This window comes from Phodopus roborovskii, unplaced genomic scaffold (genome assembly GCF_943737965.1).
Source record: "Phodopus roborovskii unplaced genomic scaffold, PHOROB, whole genome shotgun sequence".
Taxonomy (NCBI): domain Eukaryota; kingdom Metazoa; phylum Chordata; class Mammalia; order Rodentia; family Cricetidae; genus Phodopus; species Phodopus roborovskii.
Window position 1 is genome coordinate 9296562 of NW_026126424.1, and position 16677 is coordinate 9313238.

Genomic DNA, 16677 nt, shown 5'->3' on the forward strand with positions numbered 1-16677 from the left:
TTTTTAAAGCAATGAAGATGTCAAATGATTGGGAAGCAAAGAGCAAGTTTTAGATAGCATTTCTTGTCATACATAAACATAAAGTCATCTGTGTCTAGCAAATACCTCCTCTGTGCCCAACATCAACAAATGACTTGAGAAATGAGACCAAACAAACGATAAACTGACAAGGTAAAATGGAACATGTATTAATATATATATATATATATATAAGATATATATATATATATATATTTTAAATGCACATGGCATAAAACATGGGAAGCCTGTGCAGACCAAGCTATTTTTCAAGTTCTTTGTGACTTGATGATCAGTATTCTGAAATTACTTTTGAACAATCTGAAGTCTGATGCATTTTCTTCTGTTCTGATTAACCTTAAAAACCTTAAACTGACCCAAATTTCAATGAAAACAGATACACTCAAGTTTGTGGACACCACACAGAGGATGTGCAGTGTAACTTATGTGTGCCTGATGTAGTTGTTTAACTCCTCATGGGAAAGACTGATGCCATTGCTGTGAATCCTTGTGTCACGGGGGAGAGCCCGTGAGAGGAAGCCCAGAGTGGGTGATGCCACACAGACATTAGAGACCTCAATCTATAGCTTGGAAACTGTGACTATCCAAATGCCCACAAGCATTTTCTAGGTTTTAGGAGAAGCACAATAATCTTGCCAAGGGCAATCAGAAATAGCACTCAAATATCACTCACTGTCTTATGCCAGAACAACTTCACAGTTCTACATTTAACAATCTTCTGCCAAAGTCAAATGAGAAGAAAAAAAATGATTATTTTCGGTGTTCTTTGCCTGCCAACCTAGGCTTGGTTGGCAATAAAAAAAAAAAGAAAAAAAAAAAAAAAAAAAGAATCACCAGAGATTGGCAAGCGAGGAAAAGGAGGACAACAAGAAGCCTCTGGAATGGTTAGAATGGTTCTGCCATGACACCTCAAGGCAATTTCAGAGACACGGCGACAGAAGAGAACCATGAATAACCCTGAGCTACGATGTAGAGCAATAACTGTCCAAAAAATGTCCAATGGAGTAGATGTGTTTGAGAGCCTTTAAAAATGACCAGTTTGCTTCCTTTTAGAAGGGTTCCCCAGCGTGAATGTGAAAACACTTTAACACCTATTTTGGAGGGCATCTCCCCTGAAAACTTACTTAATGTACAGTGCTAGGTCTGTAGCTAAAATTGCTTGCTTGATTATTTTCAGAGTGGTCTTATATTCTTCAATGGAGAGGCCACTGAGAATCTGGTTGCCCTTTATATAAAAAGAAAAACATTGTTAGTATTCTTCCTGAAGGAGCTGCTGAAGATACAGTCACATGACTTAAACACAAGCCTAGTTCTGAGCCTGCTTTTTTGTTTTTTAAAAAAGTATATGCTATGAAGTAGTATTTTTTCCTTTTCATTCTCACCATGTACCACTTTGTTGTGTAAGATAAAAACAGCCACATGACACTATCCCTGCCTCTGTACATCTGTGTTTCCAGTTCATAATCTCCTTGAGACTGAGTTGAAATCTAAAAACTAGGTAAGTATGTCTTTTTCCTTTGGGCATATTAATTGCCATAATATAACAGGAAAAATTGAAACTGAAAATCACATTAACAAATATGAAGAATGGAGCTGTGAAATTTTTAGATAACTTATTATTAAAGAGACACTCCTCTGTGACTTCTGTAACAAACTTGGTAATATTGCTGGTTCATATTTATAGATCTTAGCCAATAGTAGGATTATATTTCATGTGTTCTTTAACATGACAATTTAGATAGTGAGCTGGTCTGAGCCTAAGGTGCTTACCAGTTGGTGACCTAAGAAAGCAATCCCTCAAAAGTCTGTTAAGGAACTTTATAAAAATAGAGAAATCCATATGCAAAAAAACTCTTCCCTGGGAAGAACACACCAATAGGTCATTCAATACCAAATGATCAGCCCAGAAAACCTACATACAAGGAACATCATACAGACTAAGCAGATTATACTTAAATATCTAGGAACACACACACACCAATAATTAATGAAAAATGTGGCCATAGATTGTACTTAAATATCTAGGAACACACACACACACACACACACACACACACACACACACACACACACACCAATAATTAATGAAAAATGTGGTCATGAATTTGAAAGAGAGCCAGGAGGGGTAGATGGGAAGGCTCGAAGGAAGGAAAAGAAAGAGGTAATGATGTAATTATATTACCCCCCCCCAAACGAATAATCAAAACACCATTCTAATTTTTTCCATGAACTATTTATGCAGGAATTTTTGTAGGACATATTTCCCATATTAGTAAAATAGTCTTATGAAAAAGCCCTGGGGGGGGGGATGGGGACTGGGGGATGTAATCCATGTATAACAACACTGAATGTTTTTGTTATAACATCTATTTTTCTGTCTGTAATTTAAAGCAGAGTGGCTCTTTTTGATCTTGAACTAAACAAAGCACAGAGTTCAGCCACTCCAAACATACTCGGAACATGTGTAAACCGAATCATATGGCTTTTCTAAGTCTCAGAGCCTTAGAAATGAGATCTGCAGTCGAAGAATGAAGTCAGGAAATGGCTGGTCTGCTCAGCTGGGGGAAAAAGACAGTGATTAGAGAGTAATGAGATTCATGAATTAAATTAATGACAGAATCTGTGATTACGGCCACAATCATTATTTTAAAATATTACATCATTTTAGATTTGGGCCAAATGAAACTATTCAGAAAACTTCTGATGCTTTTACTTATTTTTAAGATAAAACAATTGCCAGGAGAAATTGAAATATCTTTTGATACTGCAGCCTCAGTTTTCTCCAAAGAACACAATCTGTATTTTTTTTATTTAATTGTGCTTATAAAGATAAGTTATGTAGACAGCTCTTATGACTGAAGCTAGCTAAATGTACAGCCAGATTTATTGTATGTCATTCTAAGCAACAACACACTATATAACAATGATTTATATATCTAACAAAATAAGTATGATAGGGAATATTTAACACACCTTTTAAAAGGTTAGTAATTTCTTTGCTTTGGAACTGAACTTGAAATAAGACACCAACAGGACATTTTTGAGCAGGGTGTGGTAGTGGTAGTGCACTCTTGTAATCTCTGAACTTGGGAGGTAGAGGCAAGAGGATTAGGGGCTAAGACCAGCTTTGGGCTATTCAGTGAGAAAGAGACAGGTTGAGCTATATGAACCCATGTTTCTTCTTCTTCTGTTCTTTTTTTTTTTTTTTTTTTTTTTTTGCTTGTTTTATGTTAATCAACTCCCTGCCCCACCAAGAAATAAATGAAAAGCTTTAGCTACAGAGCAATTTCCCAAATAAAGTACAGATGTTTCTCTTTAACATGCCTATGTTTCTCCAGTCTCAATTTTGGAAAATTATACACTAAAAATAACATACTTTTTGGGAAAAGTAGTGTTGGGACAGGTCACTCAAAACCTATGCCACTCTGAAACCAGAGCACAAAGCCAAGCCAGGGAGGTTCTCTCTGGAGGTGAGTTGGTCCAGCAGACCTAGATGCTCCCTCTGAATTCGATGAGAGCACACAAGAGCAACAGAAGGAAGTGCTGGACCGTGGGGTGGGCGCGAGGCAGGGTGCATGGGATTTGATGGGGAAGCAAGACCAGTGTGGAGAGCCTCCCACAGCCTGGGGTGGAGGGCACAAGGCTCTGCTTCTCACTAAGTTCTTACTAAACGACAGAATCTAACAACTCCCATAATTCTTGCACAGGTCAACCCAGACACTACATGAGAAAATGATACCAATCATATAAAATCAACTAATTCACATTACATGTTACACCCCATTCATCCTCATATAAACTTCCTGAGGAAGCAGCCAAAACAGGTTGTATGTATGGACGTGCGTATGTATGTATGTATTTATGTATGTTTGTATGTCAGTGATGGGTGTCTAACCTAGTGCTGTTCACATGCAAAACACATTCTACCTCTGAGATGCATCCCAAGTTGCACACTCCCTAACTTCTTAGTTACACTAAGGTATTACAGAAGAGGTGAGAATTACATTTGCCTCAAGTGGGAGAGAGACCCTGTGTTTGTCTCCTATGTTCAGTGGGGGCTGTGGGACTAGAATGGGCCAAGAAATCTAAAACGCAAGAACAGATTGGCTGACCATTTTGTAGCTGTTGTGCTTTGCAGGGATGATAAAATTACCAATCCCTACCAGGTACAAACAGTGGCTGTTAGTAGTCAGGTATCTGGACTGGCCTGCCCTTGGGGTTCTGACAGGACACACCCTCAGCTGCAGCCACTAAGAGCACCACCTGTGCACATTCACTACTTTCCCTTTTTAAAGCCCCCCCCCACCTCCCATCTCTCCCTCTTTTTCTCTCTAGCCTCTCCTCTCCTCTTCTGCAGCTGGTCCTCAGAAGCTAGTCTCCCCTCTCCCTCCCCCCTTTTCCCATTCACTTTCCCCCCAATAACCCACTTTTTAAAATCACAACAGAGACACTCAACAACGTCAGTCTATTAGGAAAAGCCAGCCCCCTTTTATTGCCTACTCTACTTTCCAGATCTCTGGCTGAAGAAGCAGGAAACCACACAGAAGCTTGGGAGTAAGTAAGGAATTAGAAGAAATATATAGTAAGAAACAGAGAAGTTTGTGAGGGCAGTAAAGGAATAAATTGGCCTCACAATGTGAACTATTATCCTAGTGTGGCCATTTTGGTTTGTGGCATGAGAATGGTGTAGTATATGGTTAGACCTAATAATAGTGACCAGAATATAGCCCCCTAGTTCTCCTCTGACATTCAGGGGAAAAAAAAAAAAAACCAACTAGACCCAACCCCAGCAAACATGAAGACATTGTGATACAATTGTGTGGGGTTATATAGCATGTATTGTGACTATTTAAATGTAATAGTAAAAACTTCCTTTTTTTCCTTATAAAGTTAACACAAGTAGACAACAAATAATGTGAATAATGAATAATCCAATAAGAAAAAGAAAACCTGCCAACGGTTTTATTAGACAAACTCAGTTCAGCTAATGTTCATTCTGTTGATGTTGTACTCCTTAACATGTGTGCTCACTCAGCAAACTGTAGCACATGTTTTCTTACATTTACTAACGTTCACGTTCACGCACCCATGTGATCCAGGAGCTTTCTCATTCCTAGAAAGGACAGCTTGTGAGCAGGCAGAAACTCCCATAAGACAGAGGCTGGGAATACAGATTGAGGGGAACAGTTCCCATTTTGCAGGTACAGGGTCCTAGGTTTGACCATAGCACAGTCAAAAGGAAAAGAAGAAACAGATAGTGATCCCTATGCACCACTTCCCCTGTTTCAAAGGTCAAGCAGGAGCCATAAAGCGTCAGGTTTGTTTCTAGTTTGTAGCAATCAAAGACCAGTAATCAAATTCCCTTCGCGGGTAACACTGCATGGTTCTTACCGTTCAGGAGTGAGGCTGTGGACATGTCAAATGCTTGGGCTATTCCTTCCTTACCCAAAAAGGAATAGAGATTGCTCGAGAATTTATGATGCTGGGAACAAGTCCAAGGCCTAAAAATAAAACTGCATGTCCAAAGCTCTCTTTTAAGATTCACAACAATAAACGATGTACTTACTGGGCTATTTAGAATCATCAAGCACTGATCAAAGTGATGGTGCTCCATGATGGAGTGGCAGTAGAGCTGAGCCAGCGGGTGTTCGCTTCTGAGTGGCCGTGTGGAGGGAAGGCAGAGAGAGACAAGAAGTTCCAGACCATGTTACTTCACCAGTTCCTTAGTACTATTAACTGAAATTATCTCAAAACTAAGCACACTAATAACTTTCTCCCCTGCTGTCCTCAGAATCTCTCAGAAGTAAATACTGAGGCAAACCGTTTCCACTGGTTTGACTGTGGAAAACAACAGATGTGAGGAATGAGGGCAGGAGACGGCTAACCCACACAGCCATGTACCACTCCACAATACCTAAGTGTTTATCGTACTGGTGTTCAGTTTCAGCAGGCAATTGGCTTAAAATCTAGAACAAATCCATGTTGCCATTTCCTCTGACCAGTGCTCGGGCTGAAGGTTAGTTTGTCCCTGTGTGCCAACACATAAGGAAAGAAGCCATTGAGACGGGATTAACTGAGTGTGAGTGATGGAAAGCAAGACAAAGGGAGACAGTAAGTACACAGCCTTGGGAAGGAGGGGGGGGGGGGAGTCAAGGAAAGCTGGGAGGATGAGGAGGCTGAGTCACTAGGGTTGTTTGAGTGCAGGGCAGCTGGTAGGAAGACTTCCTGCTGGGCAAGTTGAGGGGGGAGGGTACTGCACTGTTTACTGTACGTGTGGGACAGTAGTCACAGAACAGCTTCTACAGCACGACAGGAAGAGTCTCCCAACTCATTTCTCATGACCCTTCACATGTGAAAAACCACACTTGTCACTAGTCCTTCTTAAAGAGAAAGCATTCTGTAATTCCTTGCGCTTCATACTTATAGGCATGGCAACCCCCCACAACAGTGCTAGAAAACCAAATGGTTTGCTGTGCGCTAGTATATCACTTTCCATTGTATTTGTCCGTTATTAAAAAAAAAAAAAAATCTACCCAGAGCTAATAATATGCAATGGAAAAAAAAAAAAAAAAAAAAAAAGGTTACAGTGAGAATCAGAAATAGATGCTGTGGGAAACACGACCTGCAGATAAAGGCAGGAGAATGTGTAAACCTTGCCTATTCCTATTGTTGAAACTGTCTCCTATCTTGCTGATTTGATGCCACTACTGGCATAACCTTTCCCAATCCTTAGCTACTTTTCTCCTTCAGGCCACCTCTATAAGATGGCCTGCCCTGTGGAACGGGAGCTGAGCTCCCCGGGAAAACGGACAGTAAACCGAGATGCCTGAAAGGATTGGTTGAAAGGAGTTTTGCTGTGATGTATGGACTACCCAGGGTCAGTTAGGGCACCCTGGGACACTCAGAGTGGCTCAAGAAAGGGTGCCTCAGTTAAAGTGGTGGCAGCCGGAAGGAAGTGGAGGGAGAGCTGTTCTGTAGGTGGATCACGTGGCAGCTGGCAGGGACATGGCCTGGGATGACACAGGTTATGATGAAGAGGGTCCATGACCTCTCCTTTGACTCTTTCCACAGACCGCCTTCTTCTCTACAGACCCCCCCTTCTCCTCCACAGACCCCCATTCTTTCTGTTCTTTCATATTAAAGTCAACTTTATTAGCATAACGATCACTTCCCTCATTAACTTCAGGTTTAATGAAAGACAAGGCTTTCAGCTGTCAGTTATTCTCACTCATAAAAGAATTAAGAGCATGAAGGCAGGGTGGTACACTAGGGAAACTGAGGCTGAGGATAGAAGATGGGTACCTGTCCTGGAACCCATCAGCCAATCAGCTAACCAGCCCATGTAAATGTAAAGCACAAAACTTAGAAGTTAGAGGACACATGGTTAGCTTCAGATCACATTCATTCAGCAGGTGCTGTCGTCTTTACATCTTTCACCCATCAGACAATTTGTCAAAAGCCTGTAACGTGGTGGGCACTGTACCACATGTTTATTATTACTGTATTTCGCTGTATAAGTAAGCACTGACTCAGAATCCTCACACCCACCTCCTATTTCAGCCACAGCTACTGTGTTTCATTCATCCTTTAACAGACTCCACACAGGTGCCAATCAGAAAGCTCTGTCTTGGCCCACCCTAGGTACCGCTCATCTGACCCACAGCTGGTGCCCACAGGAGTGAATTGCACACACGTTGAAGGGTGTAAACACACCCTTCAGTCGGTTGAGGCCTGGGGGGGGGCACTGCTGACTGGTGGGGTGAGGGGCCTTCTGCCTTAAAGCTGACTGGCTCTGGGTCTCCTCCCATAAGGTTCCTCCAAATCACCTTGGCAGGACTGAGTACCAGTTGCTCACATGTGAGTATACCCGGATAATATCCCTCCTTCCCTGGGATATTTGTATTCCCTGGGGTCCTATGCACTAGTAAGCTATGCATACACCAACTTTTATCTCCAATAAGGGCTTCAAAGAAACATAGGCCGAGTGCGATAAAACGGGCATTTCTGCATTTGTTCTATAGAGAACCAAATGTTCACATGGATAATCTCACTTGCTCAATGATGCCCTAAATGACAGACCTGGGGGCTCTCGTTGCCTCTCACTGTCTTGGTGCCACAGGGCCCTACACAGTGGCTACTCACTGACCTAGTTGGGAGCTGGTGCAGGAAATGCAGTGCAATGCAACTACATGGATATAATACTGACCAGTGAGAACTTCCAATCTACTTTACATTTCTAGGTGAGGCAGAAAGAACTGCTTCAGATTAGACGGGACTTTTGGCTTGTGAGACAGACAAATGCCAAAATGTGTTTGTCTTTACTTATATTCTAAAAATACAAATTCTTGAATCAAGCAATGGGTGCAAAATGAGGATTTCCTGTTTACAAAAAAAAAAAAAAAAAAAAAAAAAAAAAAAAAGAAGAAGAAGAAGAAAAAGAAAATAAAAGCATGGAAACCAATGTATTCATGCTGCCTCTATTCGAGGCCCACCAGAAGGACCTATTTAAACCATTACTGCTGTGGAATTGTATTCCCACGCTGATGTCAGCCTGCTTTAATGGACTGGCATACTTTCTCTGCTTTTACCTGACCTACTGTTATTGGTCTATCTTGGAAGGTAGTATTAGGAAATCTACTAGAAACAGAAAGCATTAGAAATGGTTTCAAAATAAATGTCCTGTAAGAAAACCAGTGCCCTCTCCCAGGCTTCTTCTTCACCACTACAAACAGGTTCTTGATTCTGCCTGTTAGCCACAAGGACCCTCCCTGGGTTGGAAACTCTGCCACTTTGTACCCATATCCCCACTCCTTCTCGCTCTTCACAACACCACTGTTCTAGTTCTAGAAGCCGTGGGCTTTTTCTCCTTCCTTCATGCACACATCCAGCATCCCTACATGAAGCTCACACTGTCACACTGTCCCTCTTCCCCCTTGACTCAGTGTGCTCGTCAGTTTACATCTGGCTTCTTGTTGCAGTTTTTCTAGTTGAGCTCTGTGGTTCTAATTTCAATCCATTTACCATGCCACGACTTTCTTCCTAAACAATGTTTTCATTGCCTACGGCAACAATTCCTTTTACAAATTCTATCAATTTTAGTATATACTGCTTAGTGTTGTTGCATCCCTCCCTTGAGGAGGTCTTGAGGCCCCTGCATGTCTATTTTGTTGCTGGTCTACCACTACTGTTCCATGGAATGCTCACTTCACAGCATCCCGGAATATCTTTGTCCTTTATCTGAAAATCCACCTACTTTCCAGCATCTAGCTTAAGTCTCATTTTCTCTATGAATAGTGGATGTGGACTACACTATACTTGGCCAATCTCCTCCTCTGGTAGACACTTGAAGTCCATTTCATTAGATGACTCGGGACTCACAGAATAATTTCTTTCACTGACTGTCATTTCAAGGGTTAGGAACTATAGGCAAGAACCACACTGTATATGTAATTAGCTTTCTTTCTGCCTAGCAAAGAACCAAAATTCTAGCAATTGTTCATTATGCACAAGCCTAACATATAGCATAACTTGGCCGAATCATTTTATAACTACTCGACTTGAAACTAAGCAGATAAGCACACATGCAAGTCCTATGCAGAAGCTTTCTCTATAATGCAAGTTTTATAACTAATTTTAAGTGAATGTTTGTACTTCAGCTACTGTGTCCTAACAACCTCTCATTTTGTTTTATTGTTTTGAGGTAGAGACTCGTGTAGCTTAGGCTAGCCTCGAACTTGCTATGTAGCTGAGGTTAATCTTGTGCTTCTGATCCCCCTGACTCTGCCACCTGAGGGCATCACCAAGTCTGGTTTACATGGTGCTGAGGGGCAACCCCAGGGCTTGATGCATACTTGGGCAAGCACTCCACCAACTGAGCTACAGGCAGTCTGTACCAGTGCCCGTGTTTGCAGTTCATCTGAGAGCATTCTCTCTCTGCTATACGAGAAGAGAAAGTGTGAGCAGGGTACTTAAGTATATCACAGGAAACCAGTGGGACCCCGGTGATGGCAGTCTTCTTGATGGTGGGAAGAGAAGGAGGGAAGAAAGGAGGGAGGGCCAACAGTGAGCCAAGGGATAGCCTGCTACTCAAGGAAAGCCTTATCTCAATGTAGTTTTCTCAAAGTCACTTAAGAGAAAGGAGGATTTCAGTTTCTGACTCTATTACCCTGAACACACCCTTCTGTTACCCATGAACACCTCCTTCCATTACTCATGGACACCTCCTTCCATTACCCACAAACACCTTCTTCCATTACCCATGAACACCTTCCACTACGCATGGACACCTCCTTTCATTACCCATGAACCTCTCCCATTACCCATGAACACCTTCTTCCATTGCCCATGAACACCTTCCATTACCCATGAACACCTCCTTCCATTACCCACAGACACCTCCTTCTTGCTGACTAATTGCTCTTATTTCTCTACCTTCTTTTTATTTGTTTTCCTGCTTTTTATTATGTGTCAGTCTGGACATGGCACAGGTCCTGAGTACTGTTTGCCCCTCTAGAAGACAGAATTTTATACAGAGAACTTACACCACTTTACTACCTCAAGTGCTCACTTGTGAAAAAAATCCTGCTTTAAGTACCAGCCATTACCAGTCAGAAAAGAAAAAGGCCTGTTTTCCTTTACTCACAGCACAGGAATGTGGGAAGAAGTAAAAGTCTCTGAACTGCTTTAGCTTTTTCAAGAGTTATGGCTTGGTTTACATCTACTTTGTGTGTGAGAAAGTAGATTCTACAATCCATTTGTTGTGTTTTGTTCCCTACCATCACCACCACCAACAACCCTATCCCCAGGATTTTTTCTTTTACCTAAAGAGAAGATGCCATCTCTCTAGAAGCTCTTCTGGGTCATAAAAATTTTGTTTGTTTATTTATTTGTTTTGTTTTTGTTTAATAGTATTTTTAAATAAAAGAAAAAGTTGCAATTTTTCTTCCTCATTTACATAGAGCAACATGATAGCAATTTCAACAATAATTAACAGTGTATATACTAACAACAGGATGCTTCTTTCTGAGCTAGGCAGAGAGCAGAGCCATGCTATATGGACTGATCACGCTGTGGAGCCTTTTCTGTTGCTGTTCCCTTTCGTTAATAATATTTTTGTGACACTGGGGATCACAAAACAAAGAACAGGGACAAGGACATGTCATCAAGTTACTTCTCCAAATCTCTAGGTTTTCAGGTGGAAAGAGCCAGTCTGTGACAGGGCAAGAATGTTCTCTCTTGTTTTGTGAAGGGCAGTGCAGACATGGCTATATACTTTTAGAATTCTTCCAGGAAGTCTTCTGTCTAGCACATAAAGGAACGGCGACTAGAGAGCTTTCTCATACACCCTGGAGACACCTGGAATCCCCACGAGACTGGCTCACTTACAGACAGGCTCAGTAGTGAGAGATTCTGCCATTACAGCATAGACGTTTCAACCAATTGCTATGTGAAGATGGGCCAGCAACAGGAGCTCGATAATTTGATGAAAAAGTATTATTAGTTTAAAATGCCACTTAAGTGTCGGTCCTCGAAGGTACCAAAAATTCTTGTCCCAGTGGTTAGAATCTCACCCTTAAGATCAGCCTGCAAGTGTGTCACACTTGACAGAACTCAAGTAACTATGGCTAGGATTTAACACAATATACGACAAACCTTCCACTTGGTGGTGATGTGTGTGGTCTCTGGAAACATACACCAACCTTGTGATATGGGAATGCCATTATCTCCGTTTTAAAGGAAATTGGGTATAGAGGAATCAGCTTCCTCATTCAAGGCTACACAGGAACTCTGGCAGAGCTACAGTCTGACAACAGAGCTCAGGTTCTCCAACACTGTGTGATGTACCCTCGACTAAAACTGAAAAGCTTAGTCTCTTGAACACCATAAGTAAGTAGGGCCAACCTAAGCACTTTTCCAAATCCTCTCTTTTCTACTCCAGGGTAAAAATTCTACCCCTTCTGGACTTTTCTTCATAGTCTTCTAAAGAAGCTCTTAAGCTGGGTGTAAGAAAACTAAAGCAAATCTCACAGTAGTAAGGTAATAAGATTCTCAACATAAACACTGTTTGAACTTCAGGCCTGAAATGTGATCAATATAGTATTATTGCACTTGCATTCACTTCCTATTCCCTTAAACATAGCTAGACTATGTAGTGAAACTTAACCAACTAGTATTTTGTATCTTTTTTTTTTTTTCTGTAGCTCTAACTTAAAATACAGTTCAGTGATTTAAAGGACACATCTTGTTTCATTGGGGAAACCATCTTACCGCTGTATGTATGAGTTGTTCACACCACGATGATCCAAATCATGACTTAAAGCGGCGATCAGCAACGCAAGTGTCTCCAGGTCCGTCAACTTGTTCTGTGTGAAAAGGTATTGAAGTAAAGAAAAGGAAGAGAAAACATGGGCAGGGCATTCTCCTGTGACTTTTCAGCATCCATTCCTGCCCGTCTGTGTGGTCACCGAGACTGCAGGTCTGTAGGCGACCATTTATACTGCCATCCACAGTGAGCTACTGAAAATGTCACTGGACAACATAAAAATTGAAATGCTTCAGAAATGAATAATCTAGGAGCAGCAAGCCGGCTCAGAGGCTGACAGTGTTTGCTATGCAAGGCCAGCCACATGAGTTCCGTTCTGGTAATGGACAGCAGCACGAGAGAACTGTGGCTCCCAAAAGTTGTCCTCTGACCTCCACACATGTACCATGCCCTATGTGCATACAAATACACACACATTACATAATGTTTTTTCAAGTGAAAAAAAAAAAAAAGAATAATCTTCCCACAACAGGTAATCATGAATCTTATTTTTATACATGTGGAATGATTGTAGCAAACTTTAACTACCTCTTTTGCTCTCTGTGATCAGCTGCTATATCCTTGAGGAACCCACACAATATGATTATTAAACAAAATAGTAGAAATGGGATACCTGGGGGGAAATTGGCTTTCAAAAGTTGTATACGTTTCCAAGCTACATATGAGTTATTTTTGGGTACTTGCCATTTATATTATTTACAGTACTATTCCCATCGTCATAAGGTAATGCAAGCTAAACTGCCATGCCACTGCATCCCACTGCAACTCCCAGCAGGTGTGAAAAACATCATCTCCTTCTTCATCATGAAAGCAAGGGTAGCTTTCGGTGGTGATAATCTTAGGACTCTTGCACGACCCAAAATAAGTTTATTCTGGTCTTACAAATGTTTCTATGGGAGTGAAATAGCACTGTGTTATTTTGTATGGCTTCATGGACAATGGGTCTTCTTTTATTTATTTTCTATATGCAGAGATGAAGTCCAGGATCACTTAAAATGTGTAACCCCTGAAAGTCAGATATTTGACAGAGAATAATATTTTTTTTTTAAATTTACTTTTTCAAGTTGGGAGACTCTAAATTTAAATTCTGCCATAGATGTCTGTAATCACTCAGAATAACTAGTCAGTTCCCACCGAAGATGCAATCTAAGGACAGAGATATACAAACTACCCTACGGTGCTAACCTTCAACCTACCACAAGTCACTATGTGGTGAATTCATCAATGACCAGAGCCATACACTCTAAAGGATTTGACGAGACATGCTGTAAACTGAGTACCTGAATCTTGCCTGCTTTTAGAGCAGCGAACATGCACTGTGCCGTGTTAAAGGCGTGCCTCCAATTGTGATAGGCAACGTTCTTCCGGTAATTCTTCTTAACACTTAAAATCCATCTGCAGAGAACCTTTAGGGAAATGAAGGACTATGAATGACAAGAACGGCCAAGTTAGTCATCGTTTTCTAAGTTCACCATGCTCAAGTGAGTATATGGGCACTACAAATTGGACTGCCCCCCCTTCTTTTCTTTGGAGAAGGTCACAAGGGGTGGAGGGGGGTGGGGGTGGGAGTGGGGTGGTAGGGACCTGGGAAGTCAGGCAAGCGAATGTGATCAGGAGCATTATGTGAAACTCCCAAACAAGCAACAAAAACAATGTCAGAAGAAAAAAATGAGTGAGTATTTTTACAAGAAAGAGAAAAAGAAAGACAAAAACTACACCCAAACAGGCAACCCTGTCAGTACTGGTTGTTCATAAGGGGTGGAGCCAGAATTCAAGTATTACCAGTTCAATCCAGACCCTACCTGGCTAACTTAGTTAAATCAGATGAAAAATGGATAATACCTCCAAGAAAGGTATTTTGTCATGGGTAGGACACCAACTACATTTATAAAAACACCCCCCCCCATGTCATCCTCCAGAGTCATATGCGTGACTGTTGGGGAATGGACTTCCATGCTCTCCTGTTGTACACTTGTGGGCCAGGATCTAAGGTGGGCTGGGGTCCTGGAATCTAGCTCAAGTCTCAGGACAAACTAGAACCGCAGGTCTTCATGCCCTCTCCATTAGATCTTTATTCCTTCAGTTCTGCCTAAGTGTTAGGCACATTTAATGCCTGCCTACCAAGACATCAACATTTGGAGATAATGTATACAATGGGAAACTCTTGGGACCCGTATGGAAATGATTATTTTAAAAGATGGGAAGGTGAATTGTTCAAGCAAGTCTCCCAAGTTGGGTTGAATTTAATTTCTAAGTGGAGAGAGAATTAAATAAGATCCTCAGGGACCCAGGGTCTAAGCATGGTGAGTCTGTCTGTGTTACCAGTCTGCCTCTCTTAAAATCTCAATGGGTTACTCTATGTTTAAAAAAAAAAAAAAAAAAAAAAAAAAAAAAAATATCGTTTTCTAAGTGCTGTCCTCAAGTGTGTCACTGGGAATGTTGCAAACACAAAGAGCATGGCCTCGGGACTGGAAACAAGTGTCCAGCCTTGTGATTGGCTCTGGGGGCTGAGCCGAGTCTCTTCACTGTTGGTAGAAACTGCTCAGTCGGAGGGCTTGGAATAACCATTCTTCTTTTTAGGACTTTCCCTCTAGTTCTGTTCCTAAGGAATTCTCCAACAAAGAACCTTGGGAATCTCTGAGCATGGGGCCCTGCGAGTTGCCCTTGTATAAGCAGGTTTGTGTGCCCACAGGGGATGTGCGCTCACTAAGAACAGATTTCCTAATTCTGAATATTTTTGAACACTCTGGTGGAAAGATGGCAGATCAGCTACTGTAGGGGTATTTCAAATGAAAGCCACAGTTTTCCTTTGGGACGTTTTGAGAGTATGCATTGGCATCGTGTAGAAAACCTCCTGTGATTAATTAAAGCAGCAAGAAAAATAGTAAGAAAAACTGGAAATTCAGTGTCAGAATAAATCCTTCACTGGTTCAAAACCTAAAGCTATCATTAAATGTGTATACATACTCTGTAATTGAACCATGGCTAAAGTAACTCTTGCTGGGAATCCAGTGAAACATATCAGCTTGGGGCCCTTTGAGGATGAACCGCTCTATCCAACAGACATTGGGCTCCACCTCCCAAGTCTCCCTGGGAGGGAAGAGCATTAGAATCTGAAAGAGGCTTCAGGTTAATTATCAATATAGAGGCTTGGCCAGTGGTTGAAACAACTTTGCGGAAGTCCAAAGACTGTCTGTGATAGGGAAAGGACAGTCTTAGGACTCCAAGAGGACAGCCAGGAGATGGGAAGAAAGATGAGGTCCCTAAGAGCCTGTTAAGAAGAGAGATTTGCACTCACACACCACAGAAGCCATTGCCACAGCTGCAGAACATCCACTCACTGCTAGGCCTGCAACGTTTCCTTTCTTCCTATCTCCTTCCAGACCAAATTGATCCCAACCCTAAACCTGCTTGCACTGACACACTAGGCATATTCCCCCCTCTGAAACCCCTCCATTCCTGAGCACTGCTCACAGACTTCCATTGCCAAGTAGGCTTCTTAACCTACTCATAAAGTTGCCTTCCCTCTTCCTTAGCTCCTGGCAGCTGCTGAGACCTACAACTTACCTTCCCTGCTATTTCTCTCAAACTCTGATAAAACGATCCCAAGTTTTCAGAGTCTGTTTTAAGATTCTTTTCCTACACTAAGAATCTACAACAAGGACCTACGTTCCCCAGTGACCCTGGCATAAAGTGAAGCATATACAGTTCAGGGGAGTATGGACGGAATGGAAAGACGTGGAAACACAATCAACACATGTTGTCCTAATAAAGCGGACTGTTTCAGAGACCAGTAAAATGCAATGGCTGCCACCAGCATAAATTAATGCCGACTGAAGGTTTATTATTCATTGTGAACCCTCTCCACCTAAAATTATACTGACAATAATCCCTGAGATAAAAAAAGAAGACTAGATAACTTGGGCAGAAAATCAAGCCACGATAATCCTAACAGCCAGATTGATGGTGCTTGGAATAAATGTAAAAAATGTTCGTTTTCTGCCTTTTTGTTTTTTTTCTTAATTAAAGTTAGTTCACAGAGTGCCAATATTCCATAAAATTTTCCTACCTTATAAAAGTTTTATGTAAAAGAATTAAAATCTTTAATCTCCTCACCTTGTAGAAGTTTTATGCAAATATTTTAATCTCTCCCACCTGGCTAAACTTTTGCTTATGCAAAGGGTTCCTTGTACTCCAGGAACTCTACTGTCTACACATCACCTTCCATTATTTTCTTTGCACTGAGTCTTTCAAAACTGGCCAATCTCAATGACTGTGAGGCCAGAACCCAGCCAATGGGAAAAATGCAATCACCA

At 41.5% G+C, this 16677-nt stretch overlaps 1 protein-coding gene across 2 annotated transcripts in view; it reads right to left on the reverse strand.

Annotated features, from left to right (window-relative positions):
* Pde5a (phosphodiesterase 5A) overlaps positions 1–16677 on the reverse strand; it is a 136340-nt gene that overhangs the window by 20692 nt on the left and 98971 nt on the right. For both annotated transcript variants that reach the window (XM_051185568.1, XM_051185569.1), the window contains exons 13-16: positions 13642–13767; positions 12307–12401; positions 5606–5693; positions 1164–1264 (exon numbers count right to left, since the gene is read on the reverse strand). In XM_051185568.1, the coding sequence (XP_051041525.1) occupies positions 1164–1264; positions 5606–5693; positions 12307–12401; positions 13642–13767 (410 nt within the window). The remainder of the gene's footprint in view (positions 1–1163; positions 1265–5605; positions 5694–12306; positions 12402–13641; positions 13768–16677) is intronic.